The sequence below is a fragment of the Eufriesea mexicana genome, unplaced genomic scaffold (genome assembly GCF_001483705.2).
Source record: "Eufriesea mexicana isolate 0111107269 unplaced genomic scaffold, ASM148370v2 scaffold953, whole genome shotgun sequence".
Lineage (NCBI taxonomy): Eukaryota > Metazoa > Arthropoda > Insecta > Hymenoptera > Apidae > Eufriesea > Eufriesea mexicana.
The window spans coordinates 937,584-958,511 of record NW_016909094.1 but is presented as its reverse complement, the minus strand read 5'-3'; the positions used below and the strand labels follow the sequence as shown (position 1 = coordinate 958,511).

General features: G+C 32.0%; 1 protein-coding gene across 1 annotated transcript in view; it reads right to left on the bottom strand.

The window, feature by feature from the left end:
• Window positions 1–281: 281 nt before the first annotated feature.
• Window positions 282–20,928, bottom strand: part of Ca-alpha1T (Ca[2+]-channel protein alpha[[1]] subunit T) — a 295,869-nt gene continuing 275,222 nt past the window's right edge. Inside the window, exons 21-33 of the mRNA XM_017899591.1 lie at window positions 19,102–19,267; window positions 11,364–11,710; window positions 10,124–10,316; window positions 9,902–10,051; window positions 8,072–8,452; window positions 7,171–7,363; window positions 6,657–6,918; window positions 5,803–5,933; window positions 5,579–5,728; window positions 5,038–5,330; window positions 3,393–3,669; window positions 2,348–2,607; window positions 282–1,246 (exon numbers count right to left, since the gene is read on the bottom strand). Of these exons, the coding sequence (XP_017755080.1) occupies window positions 338–1,246; window positions 2,348–2,607; window positions 3,393–3,669; window positions 5,038–5,330; window positions 5,579–5,728; window positions 5,803–5,933; window positions 6,657–6,918; window positions 7,171–7,363; window positions 8,072–8,452; window positions 9,902–10,051; window positions 10,124–10,316; window positions 11,364–11,710; window positions 19,102–19,267 (3,712 nt within the window). The 3' untranslated portion in view covers window positions 282–337. The remainder of the gene's footprint in view (window positions 1,247–2,347; window positions 2,608–3,392; window positions 3,670–5,037; window positions 5,331–5,578; window positions 5,729–5,802; window positions 5,934–6,656; window positions 6,919–7,170; window positions 7,364–8,071; window positions 8,453–9,901; window positions 10,052–10,123; window positions 10,317–11,363; window positions 11,711–19,101; window positions 19,268–20,928) is intronic.

Genomic DNA, 20,928 nt, shown 5'->3' with positions numbered 1-20,928 from the left:
TTCCCATCCGCCCTTCTAGTATTCCCAACTTGCTCTAAACTCTTGGCGGTCTTTTCCCTATTTTGGCAAGTTCACGGCGGCAAAGTGTCTAGAATATAACGACTATATTGTCATGCACTACAGTCTTTCTTAGAGCCCAACATTGAACCCTCGCAGCACCCTCCATGGTACTTCGCCGTAGATACCATGGTCGGCTAGCAGTTGCATAGAAATCTATATACCATTTGTCGGTAAAACCGTTACTTTTTCATTTTTTTTTCTTTTTTAATCCGTTTTTTTTTTTCTCTAAACGCAAGGAGATAGGAGTTACATCGCACGATGGCTGCTTTTTCACGGCTTAAGAAGGATCTGACGGTACACCGGAGGATGCTCCGTCGTATCTCTCGGACTTTTCTTCCGCCTCTTCCGTCACGTCGGTACCATCAGGAATCGCCGTTACCGACGAAATGGTCGTCGATGCGTCCGATGACTCCTCGTTTGGCTTTTTCCTGTGATGGTTGTTGCTACTCGTTGAATCGGTATCGTCCACGTATATACGAACGTCCGAGCCAATGGTTGTGCAAATGCCTTCCGGTATGTGCACCACGGCGCTTCCGCTTTTGCTACCGTTTCCACTCACACTACCGCTTTCAGTTCCACTTCCAGTTGCACTTCCACTTCCACTACCGCTCACGCTCGTGCTCCCCATCATGCTGTCGCTCATGTTACCGGTCGATATCGGTGACACATCCTCGGATCGTTCCTCGGTAACATAGATGTGTCCGTAGCTTCCGGCATGCATGGACGAAGCGTACTGATCACCGACGCTACTCATCATCCCCGTGGAATTTCCGCTCTTCAGCTTGGACGGTCTCCTTTCGTTAATGATCGACTGCACGTCAAGATCGTCCGTCGGTGGAGCGGATACCCGTCTCTCGTTTTTCGCCTTCGAATCGTCGGATTTGCTGCTGCCCTTGGATACGCTGCTCTCTGCGTAACCGTTCACCATGCTGGGTGTTTTCGAGACGTTGCTTCCGGCCCCGACGCTGACGTTCGTATCGGACTGTGACTGCGTGTCGCTCGATGCCCTGCGACTCAACGTTGCCTTGGACGGGTAAATATTGGCCGTTGGCAGAAGATAACGTTCGCTGCTTATTTTAGGACAGGTTAGAGTGTTAACCGAGCCAGCCGGTGACACCGGGGAAGAACTCGCTGGCGGCTTGCTTACGCTCAAGAGGGACTTGTTTTCTTGACCGTCGCTGGTTGCCTGCAAATAAAGATAATGTATAAGTTAATATGGCAATGATTTTAGTCGAGTAACTGGATCAATTAGAAAACGACTGAGTTTGACAATACTTTTAGAATTTCTACAGTTTACAGTTGTACATGTATATGTTATATATTGTATGATGTGGGTCAATAACTTTGACCATCTAAAATATTTTTGTTATTTTTAAGGATGTTCAAAAATTAGAAGGAAGAGAAACACGAGGAGCAGCAGACAAGAGAGAAAAGGCTTATAACCTGCAAATTATAATTCTTTTATAAGTGAAGAATTTTTGGAAGTTACAAATTCATCTTCATTTTCTTAAATTGCACGTATACTTTTCTATTCCTAGTAAAATAATGAATGTTTAGACAATTTCAACAATCTCAGTACAAGGTATTTTTGTCACAAGTAAACAAGGTCTGATTTGATGAAATGGATTTCAATAGATAGGAATAAGTAACTCTGGCTACTATTTTCTAACTTCAAGCATCTTTTATAAGTTTCTTTCTTATATTCTATTATCTATTATCTCATAAACTTGCATTGAGAATATATTTAATATATGAAACATATTATATATTATAAAAATATATAATTACTAGTATATGATAATACTCTGTTTTACATTTTTAAAGTCAGTGATTGAGAAGCAATAAACTACTACATGGAAAAGATATATACAGTCATATTGTACTTCTTTCCATTTCATTTCTTATACTTTATTATATATTTTTCTAGAAATTTCGTTTAAAGCTACATTATTATTAACAAACAAATATCTCTGTCAAATCTTCCCAAACCTGTATATACCTGCATAACAATTGCCCTAAAAAATAGGTTTAACTCCCAAAATAGACTTGACTAAAAATTTAATAGAAATTATATATAGTTCATGGGTACCTAGTAATAAATTGAAGCTAAACTATAAATAATCATATTACTATACAGAAAGAGAATAAAATCAATTTAATTTTGCTAAAATCTGCGTGACTAGAAATTAACAAATTATTTGAGGTATTATAAATAATATCGGCTACCTAACGTATAAAACTAACCATGCCTACGATTAGACTCCATAGCAAATAAAAATAATTTTACCTGTAACCTTTGACGTTGCGCTTGGGTGGCATCTCGACTTGCTGCACCGTAACTGCGTTGAGGAATAATTCGAGGCACGCTTAGATTGCTTACAGGCTTCTCAAAAACTTCGGCGACTTCAAAATGCATCGGCAGTAAGGATCTCCTCTGTTGATGCCCCGAATGAAACGTTTGTCGACGCTTCGATTTGAACTTGGACGGTCTTGAACTGGAACGATGATACGAATTGCGTCGCGAAAACGATACAGAAATCGTTCCATCTGTAAAACAGTAATAGGTCTTGAATTATTTGTTTAATATACTACAGATATTATTGTGTAAGTTATATCAATTTATTCCGTTATAATGATCTTAGAGAGACTTTATATATGTATAATAAATTTTAATAAAACAAATTTCTTTACTTATTTCAATACAAGAAAGTGTCTAACCTAGAAAGTATATTCCACGTTACACGAATATGTACACTATGCAATGTATATAACAAAACAAATTTTCTTGATGTTTCTAACAAATAAAAAATGTATTCAATATTTAAACCCTTATTCACAGGACTTAAAAATGAATAACGCTTCTCAGAAGATAGATTATAATAATTTAATAACAAATTTGACTAATCATGACTTGCTACATTCCATTCTTAAAAAAGTTACAAAATCTAATAATATAAAAAGTAATAGTGGATTCATTGATATAATAATTACTGAAATAATACAAAAAATAACAGTCAAGTAATATGGGAAAATAATATTGAGACAATGATGAAAAAATTTACAAAATTTGTTCCAAACAGAAGGAAGAGAGTCAGTCATTATTTTAGATTTAAGAATTACATATAAATGAACTCAATTGCCATGACATTTGATTATGTCCATTCTTTAAATAACGCCTCCTCTAATATATGATCCACAAAAAATTGAAATTGACGTGGAGTTATAACATCCTTGAACACCATGAAATTCCTCCACGTAGACTTGTTTGGACGTTTAGTTCATTTCTATCTATAGCCTACACTAAACTGTTGAATATTTGACTGTAAACGTACCGTCTGCGTTTCTCTCCCGTGGTGGATTGTAAATAAAATTCGCAGGCAAGGAACGAACTTTAGCGAGACCAGGTCTGCTAGCAGGAATCTTTTCGCTCGTCACTAAAATAGACTCGCGTTCTCTGACTTCGTCATCGTTCTCCGTGCCACCACCGTCTCCTCTTTCTCGTTTTACTGGTTCATCGTCTTCCTCTTCTTCTTCTACTTCCAACAGCTCTTCTTGTTCTGCTGCTAATTCTCTTTCTAATTGCGTTTCCATGTCAAGCTCATCTTCCATCTAATGAACAAATTTTTGATTATAATTTTTAAATTCTGTAAGATTTATTATATCTTAATATTACAGATACGTATACAAGATGTCTTAGCAACTTTGTAAAATTACAAAATTGTAAATATCTTCATTATTTCATGTAATAAATGAGAATATTCATCATAAAGATTGTATGATGTAAAAAAAAATAGAACACTATGATAGGTGACAATAAGAATCCTTTTCTCAAATGGAAAAGAAGGTTTCTTTCTGTTTTTCAAAGTGAAATGTCTAATTTCTCCTGATAATATTATTAAAATTAATGTTAAAAGTTTTCGCTTATTATTTGAAATAACTAACATGTTTAAAGTGATTACAGATATTTTCTTCGCTTTTCATTTTAAAATACAGTCGTTATTTGCTCAGTCATTAAAATTCAGACATTTCTAAAAAAGAACATTCAATGGAAATTTCTATTTCTATTAGGACTCCAAACATTTTAATATTTGGGAGAGGTCGTGAATATTTAATTACAATTATGCGATAAAGGTGCTAAATTATTGAACAAAATACGAATATAATTCAAATGAATAAATGAATGAATAATATAATAACAATATGTATGAACACAAAAAAATTATCGATTTAATTTTTTCTTTTTTATAAAATTACATATGGAAAATATTTCATGTATGTTCCAATAAGAATATATATCAGATAATAAGCACTATGTCCTTAGGAAAATCAATTTTCCTAATGACGATATTATATATAAGTATCATTAGTATACAGTAATAGAATCAAACTCAAGTATTTTTGAGAAACTGAACCTTGAAGGGGCTTTTTTGTAGATCCAATTAAAACTTCAATGAAGTCGTCGACGGTATTCTGACTACATAAGTGCATATTCAATGATAATGAGTACTGATGTTACAAGAAAAAGGAAGAATGTTATTAATATAATGATATCTTGCATGATGTAAAACGAAGAAAAGAAACTACTAGTGTTAGAAAGTAATAACAAGATGTTTCGTCAAATGCAAATTTTCTTTAGGATCTTATAAATATATAAAATATAGATCTTATTAAATAGAATAATAGAATAATAGAATTCATTTCAAATGTAATTGTTTCTTAATATTATATTGAATACGAATATTAATCAAATTAGAAAAATTCCGTTAAAGAAATAATTAATTAATATTAATCTCTTTCAATTCTCTAGATTTCACTATTTATAATTATCTGTAATTATAAACAAAAATAAAAGAAATTTGTTTCTAGAATTATATCAAATAAAATCAAATATTTGTCATAAATATCTATGTAAACTATGTAGTGCATTTAATTTCTAGACTCTCCAATATCATTATGTCGAAAAGTAAGATTTCTTACCTGTTTATGACTCTCTTCTAGATGTTTCATGAGCACGGCGACGACTACGTTCACAAGGACGAATTGTGCCATTAGCACAAAAATTACAAAAAATATCGGGGCTATGATGGTGCTCACGCAACAATTCTTTACACAGTCCGCTGCTTCATCACAATCATCCCTCAGAGTATCCTTCATGATGCCGTTCCAATTGTCGCCGGTGGCCACTCGAAAAAGCGTCAGAAATGCCATACCAAAATTACTAAAGTGGGCGTGTTCCCCCAAACCTTGGCAAGGCATATCATCACTACATTCTGCAATAAAATTATTGCAGTTATTGCATATTACAAAACACCCTTTTTACTTTTATATACATTAAATTATTCAACTATTTTACACGCAAAATTTCAAGATGAAATAGTTAAAAGATGATTATATCATGAGATATGTTACATAAATATCTTTGAACTATTCCCTTCTCTCTTTAATTGCTTCATATAATTACAACTATTGTAGCAAATGGTACTACTTGCATAAACCACCTTCATATTTCAATACTTGCCTAGGCGACCAAACAGTTCTACACCAAGAGCCGCGAAGATGAAAAACAGCAAAAAAAATAATAGTCCCAAATTTCCAACCTGCGGTAACGCCTGCATTACCGTGTCTAGCAGAGCTCGTATTCCTTTGGCCATTTTCAGCAGCTTCAAAACTACAAAAATAATTTTAAAAACAATCATTCGTACTATAATCATTGTTACCAATATTTCCTTCCTTCAAACATACCTCTGGCAATTCGTAAAACTCGCATTACTCGAATTATGGTAGGATTGATCGGAATGATCTTCGATTCGACTTCTTCGAGAACTATACCAACCACCGATAATATTACGATTCCTACATCTAACTGATTCCATCTGGAATAAAATGTATATTTTTAATATTTTATTTCGCTATATTAATACGTTAAGTGCCATACCGGTTCCCAGGGACTGGTGCTGGATTTTCCGTTCGAGCCCTGTCGGACCTCAGGAACCAGTCCAGACTTGAACCAAAAGGTGTTAGCTTTTGGTGTTAACACTTTACCGACCGCTAACGCTTCAACGGCATACGTACTTTCGACCGGCCGCTCAACCGCAGATTCTCCCTGGCGCCGGCTCTGTTTCGGTTTAGACTGTCACATGGGAGTATCTGTGCGTTTCGTATGTTCAGATATATTTGTAAAAAAAAAAACAGACACTAAGGACATAAAACAGTCCTCCATTTAACCTGGGATATTGCGGTCCTAAGACCACAACAATGTGGGAACTTACAAAGCAATGCAACTAACGCAACTGAGCAACGTACCCTAAAGCTGATTAATAGGTTATCGGTCGGTAAGCATCGGCGACCAAGAGTCGATTAATAGACTTACGGTCGGTAAAGTGTTAAATTCTTCACCATCTTTGGACCTAACGTTTGGGAATTCCTGTTATAACAATTGGTACAGTATCTCCGAGTTTTATGAATACTTCGCTCGCCGCCGGTGGTCCACTTTAATGCCCGAGTCTGGGCCTGAACGGAACGGCAAGCAAAACAAGCTGGGCACTTAACGTGTTAACGAGGAAACGGAAATGTATTTTTAGAAGAGTATATCGTACTTGTCTTTAAGATAAAGATGTAAACCTAAGGCAAGAAGCTTCATAAAAGATTCAAGAATGAAGACAGCGGTGAAGAAATAATTGAATATCTTTAGAGCGTAAGTCAAAGCTTTTGGCATCATGTAAAACTCCATTGCCATGGTAACAACATTCAGGCCGATTACCGCAGCAATTGCTAGGTCGAAATACTTAGACGTCACAACGTTATGAACGAACAGCCTGGATTTTGAATAATTTGTGTAGTAGGGTGGTTCGTGCATTTCTGTAAACAAAATTGATTTTAATTATCCCTCTATTTTCGTGTTTTATTTATTCTTGTTTTATATTATTCTTTTACTGTTCCTTATATTAATTAAATGCAAAACAGCTATCCACTGTTACAGGTCTTATTTACTCTATATTTCTCTCTTTTTAATTGAAATTCAAATACAATTTAATTTTAATAACTTGAATTTGCCTTTTCTTCTATTTTTGTGAAAATTTAGTCAACAATTTATTTCTCATTTTTTCTTACTTCGCCGTTTCTTTTCCATTTGCAAGGCTCGTTTTGCAGCTCTTCTCACACGTTCCTCTTTTTCTTGTTCCTCACGACATCTATGAAAATTTTCCACCACAACGCCTACAAACATGTTAAGGACGAAGAAACCCACGAGTAGGATGAAAGCTATGAAATACAACAGTCGCCATTCGGAATAATTTTCTATTGGCTGAAACAGAGAATGAAAAATATTTTTTTTTAACTTAAGGTTCAATATCGCATCGACATCATAGTCATTAGCAATGTCGGTTTGGCCTTTCCATTTATGGTTTGTAGAAGAGATTTTGTTTTTTCAAATATTTTGAAATTTTATCCTTTAATAGAAAACTAATATAATATAAATAAATATCAGTAAATACTTATGAAAAAGATTATGCGTACTCATTTCATATTAAAAAATAATTAAAGAATATAATTACATTTTAAATTTCTGCTAATATTTCTATTTAGTGTTATATGATATTGAAAATTTAAAATAATTTCCCTAGAAAAATTTAAATTAATATATTTTCACATACTTTTGAATAGGGTTAAAAATTTGTTTAACAAAAAGTTGCTATAATTATTATCATTTATCTTGTTATAAGCTTTGAGTCTATTAGTCAAAGTTAACATTTCTACTACAATCAAAGACTGTTATAAAACTTTTTCCAAAAAAGATGAGACCAACCTCTACCAAAAAACGGACAACTAATTATACCCTGTAAGTAGCTTTGTGTAACTCTTGTTACATTAAAAAGGCAAGATTGGCTTCAAAAAAAAAAAAAGGAAAAAAGAAACAGGCTCCTGGCATAAAAAAGTAGCCCTACATTATATACACGCTAAGTCGAGTGGCAATATAATATGCAAATAAAATTGGTGCACTCGAGCGTGTTACCTGTTGATCGACGCCGACAGCGTCGAGTCCAGTGTACATGATGTTCACCCATCCATCCCTGGAGGAGAGTACGAACAACGACATCAGCGCTTTGCCAAGATCATCGAAATTGTATTTTCTGTTTAGCCAAACGTTCCGTTTGTCAGCCAGGCAGTCCGTCTTATTGCGTACATTTTTAATATCAGGCCCCTCGCAGTAATAAAAGGCACCCTTGAAGAGCTGCACGCCCAAGATACCGAAGATTACGAAAAAAGTACAGCATATCAAAACGATGTTGCCGATAGGTCGTAAAGAGGATAACAATGTCTGAACAACCAGTTTCAAACCAGGAGCTCGATTAATAACCCGTAATGGTCTAAGTGACCTTAAAAGTCTAAAAACCTGCAACCATAGGAATTTAGTGTTAGGGGATAATTGGTAAAGCATGATAGAATATACAGCATAATTAATATAGATTGTGATAAATTGTGATTCAGTATCTTTTTCTATAGTTAAAAATAATTGAAGTAAATATGCGATTATATGTGATTATGAAAGTGGTCTAAGCCAAAAATTTAGAAAGAAATAAAAATTTGCCACTTGTTTTGAGTTCGCATCGTTGTATTTACAATATTACATTAAATTGGATTTCTAGGTGTATCATGATTAATTCTTTTATTTGAAGACGAAACTTGTATTTTCATACTTAATTTAAACATTTTAATAATAAATTGTTGATAATAAATGAGACATATTAAGAATTTGACTACTTTCATAATCATTGATATATATGATTGGGCACATTTGTAAAATGGATTTATTACTCATTGAGGGAACAATAATAGTTTGGAATAATTGTTTTGAGTGAATTGTGTAATTCTATTAAGTGAATGAGATAGTAATATCTTAAACGTTTCGAATATTGATATAAAATATAATTAATTTTAATTGACGTAAAATATAATAATTTTAATTAAACAATTCATAAATTTAATATAATCGACACTAAATTATACCAGAAAGTGTAGTAATAATTTATTCGTTAATAGTAATTTGTTAATTATATTAAGAGTACTTTACAAAAATATAATTTATAAACAAATATGCTACTAGTTCAGGAAAAATTTATTCCTTCAACAAAAGATGATATTTTTTCCACGGTCTGAAATAAAATGCAATTCATCTATAAGCATTTTGCAGGATATGTAATATTTAACGTATTTCATACAAATTTTTATTGATATATTATGTTAATCTTAGTGGAAAAATAGTTATAATCGTTATAATGTTACATACTGTTAGTTATTTATATTTATTTTCATTATATTTACATACTTCATTATTGATTATTAACTCTTTAGCGTAAAATGACGTCTTTGATACGTCATTATGCACTGATGTGGGCAATATATGACGTACTAAAGACGTCATTTGTTGCCAAGGAATTAACATTTTCAATAAGTTTTATATATTTTTATTTTAAAATGTTATATATTGCTTTTTTAATCACTATATATATACATATAAATCTAGAAAAATGAAATGATATTTATATTGAAAATATATTGTAATTTAATTGTGTATATTAATGAATTAAAAGTATAATGCATATGATATATTAAGACAAATAAATAACTCAAGAGAGAAAAACCAAAATTTGTTAGACTGTGTTGTAATAATTTATACTATTTTAAGTCCATTGAAATGAAATGCTTTCTTTCCATTGTAAGTGTGTTTTCATTCATCCTGTATATGTATATAAAAATCTGCAAACCTGTATATAACATATAATAAAGAAGATAAAAAGTCAACGTATGTTAAAATTGCATTAAGTTTAGGAGTGGAACATACCCTCAATATTCCAAATATTCGTGGACTACTCGACGACAGAAGGGACATTGATAAGTCGATTATGGAAATGATCACAAGAACTCCGTCCATAATGTTCCAGCCTGAAGTAAAATAAGCGTCGGAGCCGTACAGCATACCAGATGCAACAACCTGAAATCATTTGCTTGGTAAAAAATACTTTCTCCAACATTTCGTAAGAATGGTATTAATTATTTTCATTACCTTGATGAACATTTCGACAGCAAAGACCGCAGTAAAAATGTAATTCGCAGTTGATAAAAAAAGTCTTTCTCCACTATCAGGTGGTATATTTGGCCGTTCCATTGCCAGTGTAATACAATTGAGACCGATGAAAAAGAGTACCACGTTATCGAACCATCTCTGATCGACCAACCATCGACACAAACCTCGAAACCTGAAACATAAATAATTGATGTCAGTCGAATAATTACTCGTCGCAGATTTGTATTGGTTTAGAGGTTATGCGCGAACTAATGAGTTAAACATTCATATTGGTCGACTGACCGTGTTGCAAGTTTTAAAAGTAAGGTTATGTCAAGTAAATTCTATTTTCTTCAAATGGTAGAACTTTCGGAAAACGTTTCAAAATCATTAATTGTCTCAGAAAAAGAGAAATATCGAAAAATGTATTAAATATTACAAAATTCTTGAATAGTATTATGAAATTTAATTCATTTCTTTCGTATTTATATACTTGTAACAAATAATTTAGTTGCAAATTTTCAATGTATTATTGCTAGATTGTAAAATTATGTTATAATTGTCTATAGTTATTTCCAAAGCATCAAAAAGATCGAAAACATTTTCCATCATAGAAGCTTTTTACACGAAAATGTTTAACAAGATAAAAAGAAAATTTATTTATTAGCTAGGAAAATATAAATTTTAAATTCACGTATAAAAACATAAATATTATTCTAAATAGTAAATTAAAATATAACGACTAAATTATAGCATGCATATAGTGGAAAATGAAACTTTTCGTAATCTTTAATAACGAATAAACATTAGAAATTTTTAAACACTGATAGTTAATCGTTTTCGTTTAATGCAATATACGCATATATATGTATAAACATTAATAAATTATTAAATTATTGTCACACAAGGAATATAAAAAATATAGACAAATAAAACAAAAATATGGATAATAAACTATTGTTATACAATAAATATACAAAATTCAGATACCAATAAATCTGTGTTATAAAGAAATATAAAAGATACGGATACAAATAAATTATTGTAATACAATAGATACAAGAAAGATCTAAATAGTAATAAATTATTGTTATGCAAATAGATACAAAAAGATACAAAAAGGTACAAACACTAATAAATCATCGTTATACAGTAGATGTAGAACAGTACAGATACTAATGAACCGATTGTTATGCAAGAAATTAAATATTAGGATAATAATGGATAATGTGAAGCATACCTGTTATTCGGTGGAAAGAGGTAAAGCGAGTAATCATCGCGTTCCTTAAGGCAACCTTTAGGTTCAAAAAACATGAAGATCTTTTTAATTCTCTCGATACTGCTTGCACTACCATGGCCATTCAAGGGTGGCGTCTGTTCGTCTGTACGGGGATTGTCATCATCTTGATCGGGAAGTCGTTTAATTCTGGGCAGTGGACCAGTCTCCATTGACAAATTGTTGATTGTTCGTGCCGTTGAGCATTGCATAGGCACCTCGTCTAGGGGCAAAGTTTTCCTCGTCGGCGACTGAATATTTTCGTTCCCACGCAACGAGTTCCTTCGCGACAGATCGCTTATCCATCGCATCTTCAAAATACATTAATTCCAAAAGGATTTTATTAAATATCACGCTCTTATCAAACTGATTAACCCTTTTAGTGCCGGACGACGATACATCGTCGTGCGCTACACTCGCGAAAAGTGCCAACCACGATATATCGTTGCGTATGCGATGGCGTCTTATTCTTCGCATTGCGAGAAAGCTCCATCTCAAAATAAATTTATAAAACGTTATAAACGGTCCGATTTCATTGCAAAAGAATTTAAAAAATTGTTTTCGGGTTTAATTTTTTGTTATATTCTATGCTGGTTGGTGCCATGGAGTTATCCTTTCCGTTCTCAGAACTGATATTGGTTATTTTATTAAAAATGATCGAAAATTTAATACTTATACTTCATACTACGTGACTTACATAAAACTGTGATCAAACGATGATTATTCTTATGCGCAAATATTGTTTCTAGAAGAGAAACTTGTTTCTATGTTTTTCATCGTGTTTCATATCGATGTTATTCGCACGATTTTCAATGAATATTGAAACACAATTGGCATTACGTTATTCTCCCTTTCTTCGGAAATATGCTGCATTTTGAATGTTTTAAGAATCATTCTTAGTTTGGATTTTATTAGTAAATTCATCCGGTTATCTTCGCATAGGCACGCGTTTTTCGCTCAGCACTAAAAGGGTTAAATCTATTAACACTGGTTGAGTCATCGGGGTAAAAATTGCGAGAAAGGCCATATGTGGGTCTTTTTAGACTCAACCACTCTCTGGACATTGTTAGGAATTTCATAAATGACGGTTCTCTTTAGTTATTACTCTTCCATCATGCAGAATAAAGAACAGGGTAGCACCGTTGGGAGTCATAAGATAGCTGTGTGCATCCGAGTCTAAAAAGACCCGTTGATAACTTTGTGTGCGCTTGGGTCTGAAAACACCCGCCGATGACTATGTGTCTGGGTCTGAAAAGACACGTCAATGGCTGTGTGGACCTGGATTTGAGAAACTTGCCAATGACTGCGTATCTAGGTCTTACAAAAAGCCGTCAATGACTATATGTCTGGATCTAAAAAGACCCGCCGATGACACTGCGCGCGCGTGTGTCTGGATCCAAAGAAAAATTCATCAATGACTCTGTGTATCTGGTCTAGAATTTAGTGTATGCCAATGATTTAGTGTATCTTAGTCCAGGAAGACTCGCTGATGAGCCTGTGCGTTTAAAAAGACTCGTAAATAATTTAATATATCTCAGTCTAAAAATATTCGCCAATGATTTCGTATATCTGAGTCTAAAAAGACCCGTCGATAACACTGCGAGCGTTCGTGTGCATATGTGTGTGTCTGGATCTAAAAAGAAATTCATCAATGACACTGCGTGCCTGGTCTAAAATGACTCGCCAATGATTTAGTGTATCTTACAATTAGTCCAAAAAGACCCACCCATGAGTTTGTGTGTGCCTAGGTCTAAATAGGCTCGTGAATAATTTAGTATGTCTGAGTCTAAAAAAATTCGTCAATGATTTAGTATATCTGAGTCTAAAAATATTCGCCAATGATTTAGTATATCTGAGTCTAAAAAGACCCGTCGATAACACTGCCAGCGTTCGTGTGCATATGTGTGTGTCTGGATCTAAAAAGAAATTCATCAATGACACTGCGTGCCTCGTCTAAAATGACTCGCCAATGATTTAGTGTGTCTTAGTCCAAAAAGACCCACCCATGAGCTTGTGTGTGCCTAGGTCTAAATAGACTCGTGAATAGTTTAGTATATCTGAGTCTAAAAATATTCGCCAATGATTTAGTATATTTGAGCCTAAAAAGACCCGTCGATGACTATGTGTGCCTGGGTCTGAAATCTTCCGAATATAACTGTGTCTGAGTCTGAAAAGACATAGTACTGGCTGTGTGTGTCTGGGTCTAATAAGATCCGGCAAAGACTGTGTTTTAAAAAGACCACCACATCATTCTATCTATGTTTGGGTCTAAAAAGACTGTCAGTAACTCTGTTTATGAGTGTGGGTTCAGAAAGACCCATCGACGGCTCTACATATGTCTAAGTCTAAAGAGACCCACCGATGACTCTGTGTATGTGTGCTTTTTAGTCTAAAAAAACCTGCACATGGGTCAGTGTACCTGGGTCTAAAAAGACCCAACCACGGTTCTGCGAGTGTTAATTAGAAATTCTCTTTGCAATTTCAATAGTCTTATCCGTTATTATTTATTATAAATCGTCTCAGTTGGTGTTCTCGATAAACTTTGATTTTAATTAAAATTATTTTAATTGGAACTAAGATTTTATTCTTTGTTAAAAATTCCGATTAATGATCTATAGGAGATAATCTTATTTCGAAAGTTGCATAAATGTTGAAAGCACTTTGGGTATTGTCAACAGTGTACAAGTGCAGCGTTGTACAGGTAGCTCTTCTATAGCACGGCATCCTGTAACACGGTTTCACTATAACACGATTCATAAATCGCGGTATCCCTCCTACAATATGGCATCCTATAACACGTATTGGAAGAAGATACAGGCCTCTTTAGTTGAAACAGGAACCGTGCGTGAATCGTCAGAAAATGAAATTGGTGGCATATTAGAACTTGCTAAATCAATAGGAGGCGAAGGTTTTGTGGATATGGCTATCGAGGACGTTCGAGATTTATTAGTGGAAGAAGAAGTCGACGAAGCGGATTTGATGGAAATGGCATCTGAAGCTGTAAATCAAATCGATTCCGAGGACACTAGCACCGATGAAGATTGCGCAGTTAATAATTTAACATTAAAAAAATTACAAGAAGGCCTAAGCTCAGCTGAAAATCTCGAGTCATTTTTCTCGAATGCGGACCCTTCCGCTGAAAGAAGTCGAAAATTCAAAAGGGAGCTGTAAAACTGTTTAGCTCCGTACCGAGAAATTTACAATGACCTGGTAAGAACCAGCGAGCAAAGTGAAATTACAGATTTTTTAAGAGGGAAGAAGATGCAAGAACTTTAAACGAAGAAAAAAGTTCTGAAAGCGAAGGCGATATCATTCCACCGGAAAAACGTTCTCGGTTGATTATACTGAGCAGTGACGACGAAGAAATTTATTAAATTAAAGTTGCGTTAAATTAAAATAATATTTTTGTTTTTTTCTTTTTTGTTTTGTGTTGTACATACATCTATATTTTTAATAAAAATTAAGTTGTTTATGTAGAATTAAAAAAAAAATTTGTTTTTAATAAGTTTTCGGAATGTAACCTCCCTTTTTGTACTGGCTCTGGGTCTCACGCAACACGGTTTCATACAACACGGCATTTTTTAGGAACCTATCTGCCGTGTTATAGGAGGGTTACCTGTATGTAGTATCTCGAGTAATATCTACGAGTATCGAAAGTATATCGGTGTTTCACGTAATTTAAAATACAGAGCAATTAAGGTAAAAAAGAGCGATGTTCTTTTTACATTTCCTAAAAATTTCTTTGGCAACGCATCGTTGCAAACGTGCCATAATCAAAGCGCCGGGATAGAACGTTAATCAATTTCAAATTTATTTATTGTAGACTACGTTTTATCGTAAAACAATTTCTGTTGACTCGCTTCAATTTTAAATTAATATTAATTCCAATTACTTTTTATGGGATCGGTCATAATTGTCACGTGTATTGTAAAATTATCGACAACGGTACTCAAAATTTATTGTATCTTATATTATTAGATTTAGTTGTTTATGATACATAAGAAATTTAAATAAGTGATATATATCACATTATATACCTTATTTATTATTATTAGATTAAGAATTAAATTATTATTATTATTAAATTATTAAATTATCATTAATTATTAAATTATTAAAAATTATTATTATTATTAAATTATTAAATTATCATTAATTATTAAATTATTAAAAATTATTATTCATTATTAAATTATTAAATTATTATTATTGTACAAAAGTAAGTATTCTAGATAAATAACATATCTTAATTAAAATGATTAGTCGATAAAGCTAAATGCTATTATTAATTTTAGATAAGTTAGATAATTATTACTAGATAAATCACATAATCATCATTAAATAATACTATTATTAATTTTAAATATATTAGATTATTATTATTAGATAAGTTAGATAATTATTATTAATTATGAAAGTAGATAAAATAAAAGGACGTATAGTGGGCAAGAACTTTTAATAACTTATATAAGCAAGAATTTATAAGGACTGATAAAAATTTGAAATAAGAAAACTGATCTCTAGAACTCGAGTAGCATTGCGAAAGAGTCGTTGAAAGTTTCCCTGAAACTCATTATACTGAAACTCCTTATACGCGAAAACAACGGCAATATTTTTGTTAAATTATATCGTCAGCTTTTATTTCCATTTCTGCTTGCATTGTCAAAGCGTTAAAGAAACTTGTTTTTCTAAAAGATCGTTTCTAATTAACAGTACGCCCGTTGGAGAACTATGTCGAGCCAGGAGGATGAACTTTTGTTCATAAAATGCTCCGTTGGACGACGCGAATGTTAATAAGTACCGAGTTATTTAAGTTTACGATAGAAAATATTATACAAAAGTAAGTCCGAAAAATATTTCACGGAAATCAGAGTTTTTGGAACGCGTGTGTCGCGGAAACTGGGATTATAAAATTATATAAAACAAAGTAATAAACCGTTTAATTTTAACACGCTAGAATTCTATTTTAAATTACAATGCGTCGCTAATATGTATCAAATGAAATTCTTTCGTTGGAAACAATTTTTTTAACTTATAATTTTATTATACGAACTATGTATTATATTCGATAAACCTAAATTCAAATTTGTAAAAATCTACATATTCATTGTCATTTCTGTTATAAAATTTTATCTATTAACCGTATCAATCGCAACTTGATATTTTCAGAATACATTTTGTATATAGGTCTGATTTATGTATAATTTATTTATTTTTCAGATTCTATATAACGCGGTAGGTATTCGTTCAATTTGTATTATTTCCGAGTTTCTTATAGCGCGGTTCCTATATAACACGATATAAATTAATCTGATTTGTCTTATTACTATGTTTACCATAACGTGGTTTACATGGAACGCATTTCCTGATTTCGATTAATTCTGATTTTCCTGTAACACAGTTTCCATATAACGCGGTACGAATTAATCGCATTATGGGAGACATGACTGTAGTTCATATTCGTTTCCTTTTTATTTTGTTTTACGAATCTCTTACTAATCCATTTCTTCTCGGTTTTATATATTTTCCTTACAGATTTACAAATTTCTCAAGAACATATTGGACAACGAGCAAGCGTTTAGACTTAAGTAGCTATAAGATAGATTTTAGGCTTACAAGGAGTGTGCATGTCCTTCGGGTCGTAGATTTAGTTGGAACTTTGCAGGTTTGTAGATTTAGTCATCCAGTTCAAGAAAATATATTATTATGAGGACAACTACTCGATAATTTTCGAGATACTTATGTAGGATTGGAATGAGTATGGCCTTGGAAGAGTGTCGGGAGTGTTTGAACTTAGAACAAAGATGACCACGCGCAAGAAGATCGAATGGCTGTGTATGACAGCCGAGTGCAATGGGCAAATGGAAGTTAATTTATGAGTGCGGTGTGTGTTCGAAGTACCTGGTCCACCGAGGTTGCTGGGAAAGAGGCATGATTGGGAAGGAAGACCCGAGTGTGAAAAAAGGACAGAATGAATGGTTTAAATAAGGGTGCAAGGGCACGGGCGAGTCAGGGTGTGTAAGAAGTCCAAGTCAGTCTAACAGTTCAGTCTAAGACAGTCCATCAGTCAGTCGAAGAATGTCCAAAGTCTAAGAGTTTGCAGTGAAAGACAGCGTGTCAAAGTCTAAAGTCAGTTTACAAGAGTCAGTTTAAGAAAGATCAAAAGAGCGTGCCCATAGCGAATCTCTCTTGTTTCATAGCCAGCCGCTGTCATTTTATTTATAAGCTTATTTTATTCTATTAAGAAGCGAACAATACTATCTTGAGTCAATCCACCCAAAATCCGATCCTACATTTATGATTAGAGTTTTATTATTGCCTTAATTGCAGATTTATTGCGAATATTTATCGAGTGCCGTTGTGGCCTAATGGCGATATGCGAAAATTCCCACGCTGATGGTAATTTTCGAATGTTGCCGTTAGGCTACAATGCCACTTGATAACTATCGACAATTATTCGGAAGAAATCTCTAGTTAAGAATAGTAAAGCTTTAATCACAAATATCTTAAAAACTATCGAGTAGTTGCCCTTATAATGCTACAATTAATTCTGATTTTCTCTTAATACGGTTTTCATCTAACGCAGTACGAATTAATCGCGTTATGGGAGACTCGATTGCATTAGGGTAATCTCGTAACTTTTATATGGCCACATTTTTATGGAACTCAACACCCGCGTTATACGAGGGTTGCCTGTATCATTAGGTGGAGTTTTGCAAACACTGGCCTCCATGTAAGTACATAGTAAATAAAGAATTATTGATCAAATAGAATCGATTCGTTTTACTCTTGGTTTCGTTCAAATATGTCAACTATCACCCTAATATTTTTCTTTCGGAAACAAATTAGTAGAATGTTATTGTAATTAAATTAAATTCAATTATTTAAAATTTTAAATAATTAAATTAAATTCAATTATTTAAAATTTTAAATAATTAAATTAAATTCAATTATTTAAAATTTTAAATTTGTTAGTTTACACAAAAGTTTTTAAAAATTTTAACCTGTAATTTTCTTTATACGTATATAATATATGCACGTGTATTATAGAAATTATACTTAAAAACGTTTTTCACCTCACGCGTGTTTTAAAATTTTTTTACACATATTCTTCCTAAAAGTGTTTAAATCCACGACCTTCGTTTTTTAAACTTTTTAATTAACGAATTCCGTTTTTAACAATTTTTCAATTCGCAAATTTTATTTCGTAAAGTTTAAAATTAGAAAGTTTGTACGTAATAAATTGTATAAAATTTATAGAAAATATTAGTTTCAAAAAAGTTGTATATAGTACTTAAAACTTCAATTTTTACAATTATACTGTTACTTTTTTTCTTTGTGGTTTTTTAATCCACGACATAGATGCACCAACAAAATTTTTTAATTTTAATCTGTTACGGTTAAACACCTATATATGCACGTATAATTGACAATATAATTTTCTTAAAAAGTAGTTTTTTCAAAAATTTCGAAAATACAATCTTAAGAAAAAGTGATGTAAAATTGGAAAATTTTCTTCAAGACTTTCGTAAAGTTTCGAAGAGATTATAAAATTTAATTATAAAACTTTATAAAGTTGTAAATCGATGCTACGAATATTTCACACTACAACAAAATTTAAAGAAATGTAGGAAAAAGAAATCGATTTCATTATATCTAAATAAAGGAATGATAAGAAAGTCGAATTCGTGATAAGACTCACCTGATTGGGCGTTGCTGTATAACGTCTTATAGAGGAGCTACGGCTTTCGATGGAATTATTAGGGCTGAGGCTACGATTATTGCTTGTTAGGACGGTCGTTCGATTATTTGGTGTGTCGCTTTGCGTGTCGTTTCTTATCGAACCGTGTAAATAACCGCCGTTGAAGCTGAAAGGTAATTTTGAGAAAGTTACCACAGAAAAGAAGAAACTAGAGCATAAATGTAATCCTATATTCGTTTGTCGTGAACGAACGTTGCTGTTACAGCGATGTTTAAGGAATGTATAGTAGCATTTATCCTACAACTATGCAATCTTTGTATACGTCTAGTTTTGAAATTATTTTCTAATAAATTATTGTCAGAAAGGAAATATCTCTATTTACTTGATACTATTTAATATTATTATTTTATAATTACTAGTATTGTTACTAGTATTATTAATAGTATTGTTACTAGCGTTATTACTAGTATTATTGCTAGTAATATTACTAGTATTGTTACTAGTGCTATTATTATATTATTACTAGTAATATTACTAGTGCTATTATTATACTATTACTAGTAATATTACTAGTATTGTTACTAGTGCTATTATATTATTGTTAATAGTATTACTAGTATTGATACCAGTATTATTTCAAATTCGAATACAAAATAGTGAATAAAGTGAAGAAATATTTTATCGTTTCACCCATATTTTTCATTTACTTTCAATATTTTCTTACTACTATGTTCAAAGATACGATAATAAATTTAATTATTCGATATAGTTGTGGCAGTTTTACTGTCATGTATACAATATAAATTTCATGAATTTTTCATATTTCTCTAATTCTATAGTTTCCTTCCATAGTATAGTTCCTATAATTATAATCTTTAATAATTTTACAAAATAAATAATAATTAAAAATATAAATATACTGTTCGATTGAAATTGCTAACTATAACTTCTTCTCTTTTATGTCATATTTACCAGTAAAATTAAAATTATATATCCACAATTCTTAGTTATTGTTGTAAAATTGAATATTCCTTGGACTAATGTCAAAAACTTCACGATTTTAATTTACTTCCAACTCTAATGTCTAAAACAATAATTTACGACAAATATAGAAATGTCAAGTACCAAATTCACATTATCTGTACTATCTTAAACGAGATACTTTATTAATTGTTGAAACGATATATTCCATTGTGAATAGAACATTTGATGCAAAAACAATTATCAATTATTACGTACATAATAATATAATACAATTTAACATCTATAATATCTGCACTAATCTGTATTACATACAATAGAAGAAATTTACATGTATATATGAACCGTTCACTACACAAATTCATTAACTCCATAAAACAATAAGTGGAGAAATGCAATGAAATAATGTATATTGTTTTTTAAAATTCCCTTTATAATTTAAATCGAAATAAATATCGTAGAATGCATAAATACAAATGTAACTTTCATCTAACGGTATATAAAATTTATAAGAAAAATAGCCAAAAGGTAATCGTTGGTAATGTTACCATTTTTATGTTACTGGAAGAGTTAATCGATTTGGCAAGTGAAAAAGTAATAAATTTAAATTTTACTAAATTTTACTTAAATTCTGATAAGACGGGACTAAAAAATTCACCGTTATCATTCATGGCTTGCTAGTGCATTCGAGTTGCATTATTGCAACGATTTACATTAGAGTACAGAGTTAATCAAAGTGACCTCTGAAATAAATTATTTATTATTCAGTGGCCAAGAAATTTTTGTCGTTTAACGGTGTTAATCTTAATTATCAGAGAAAGTTATTATAAATATAAAAAGTTATGA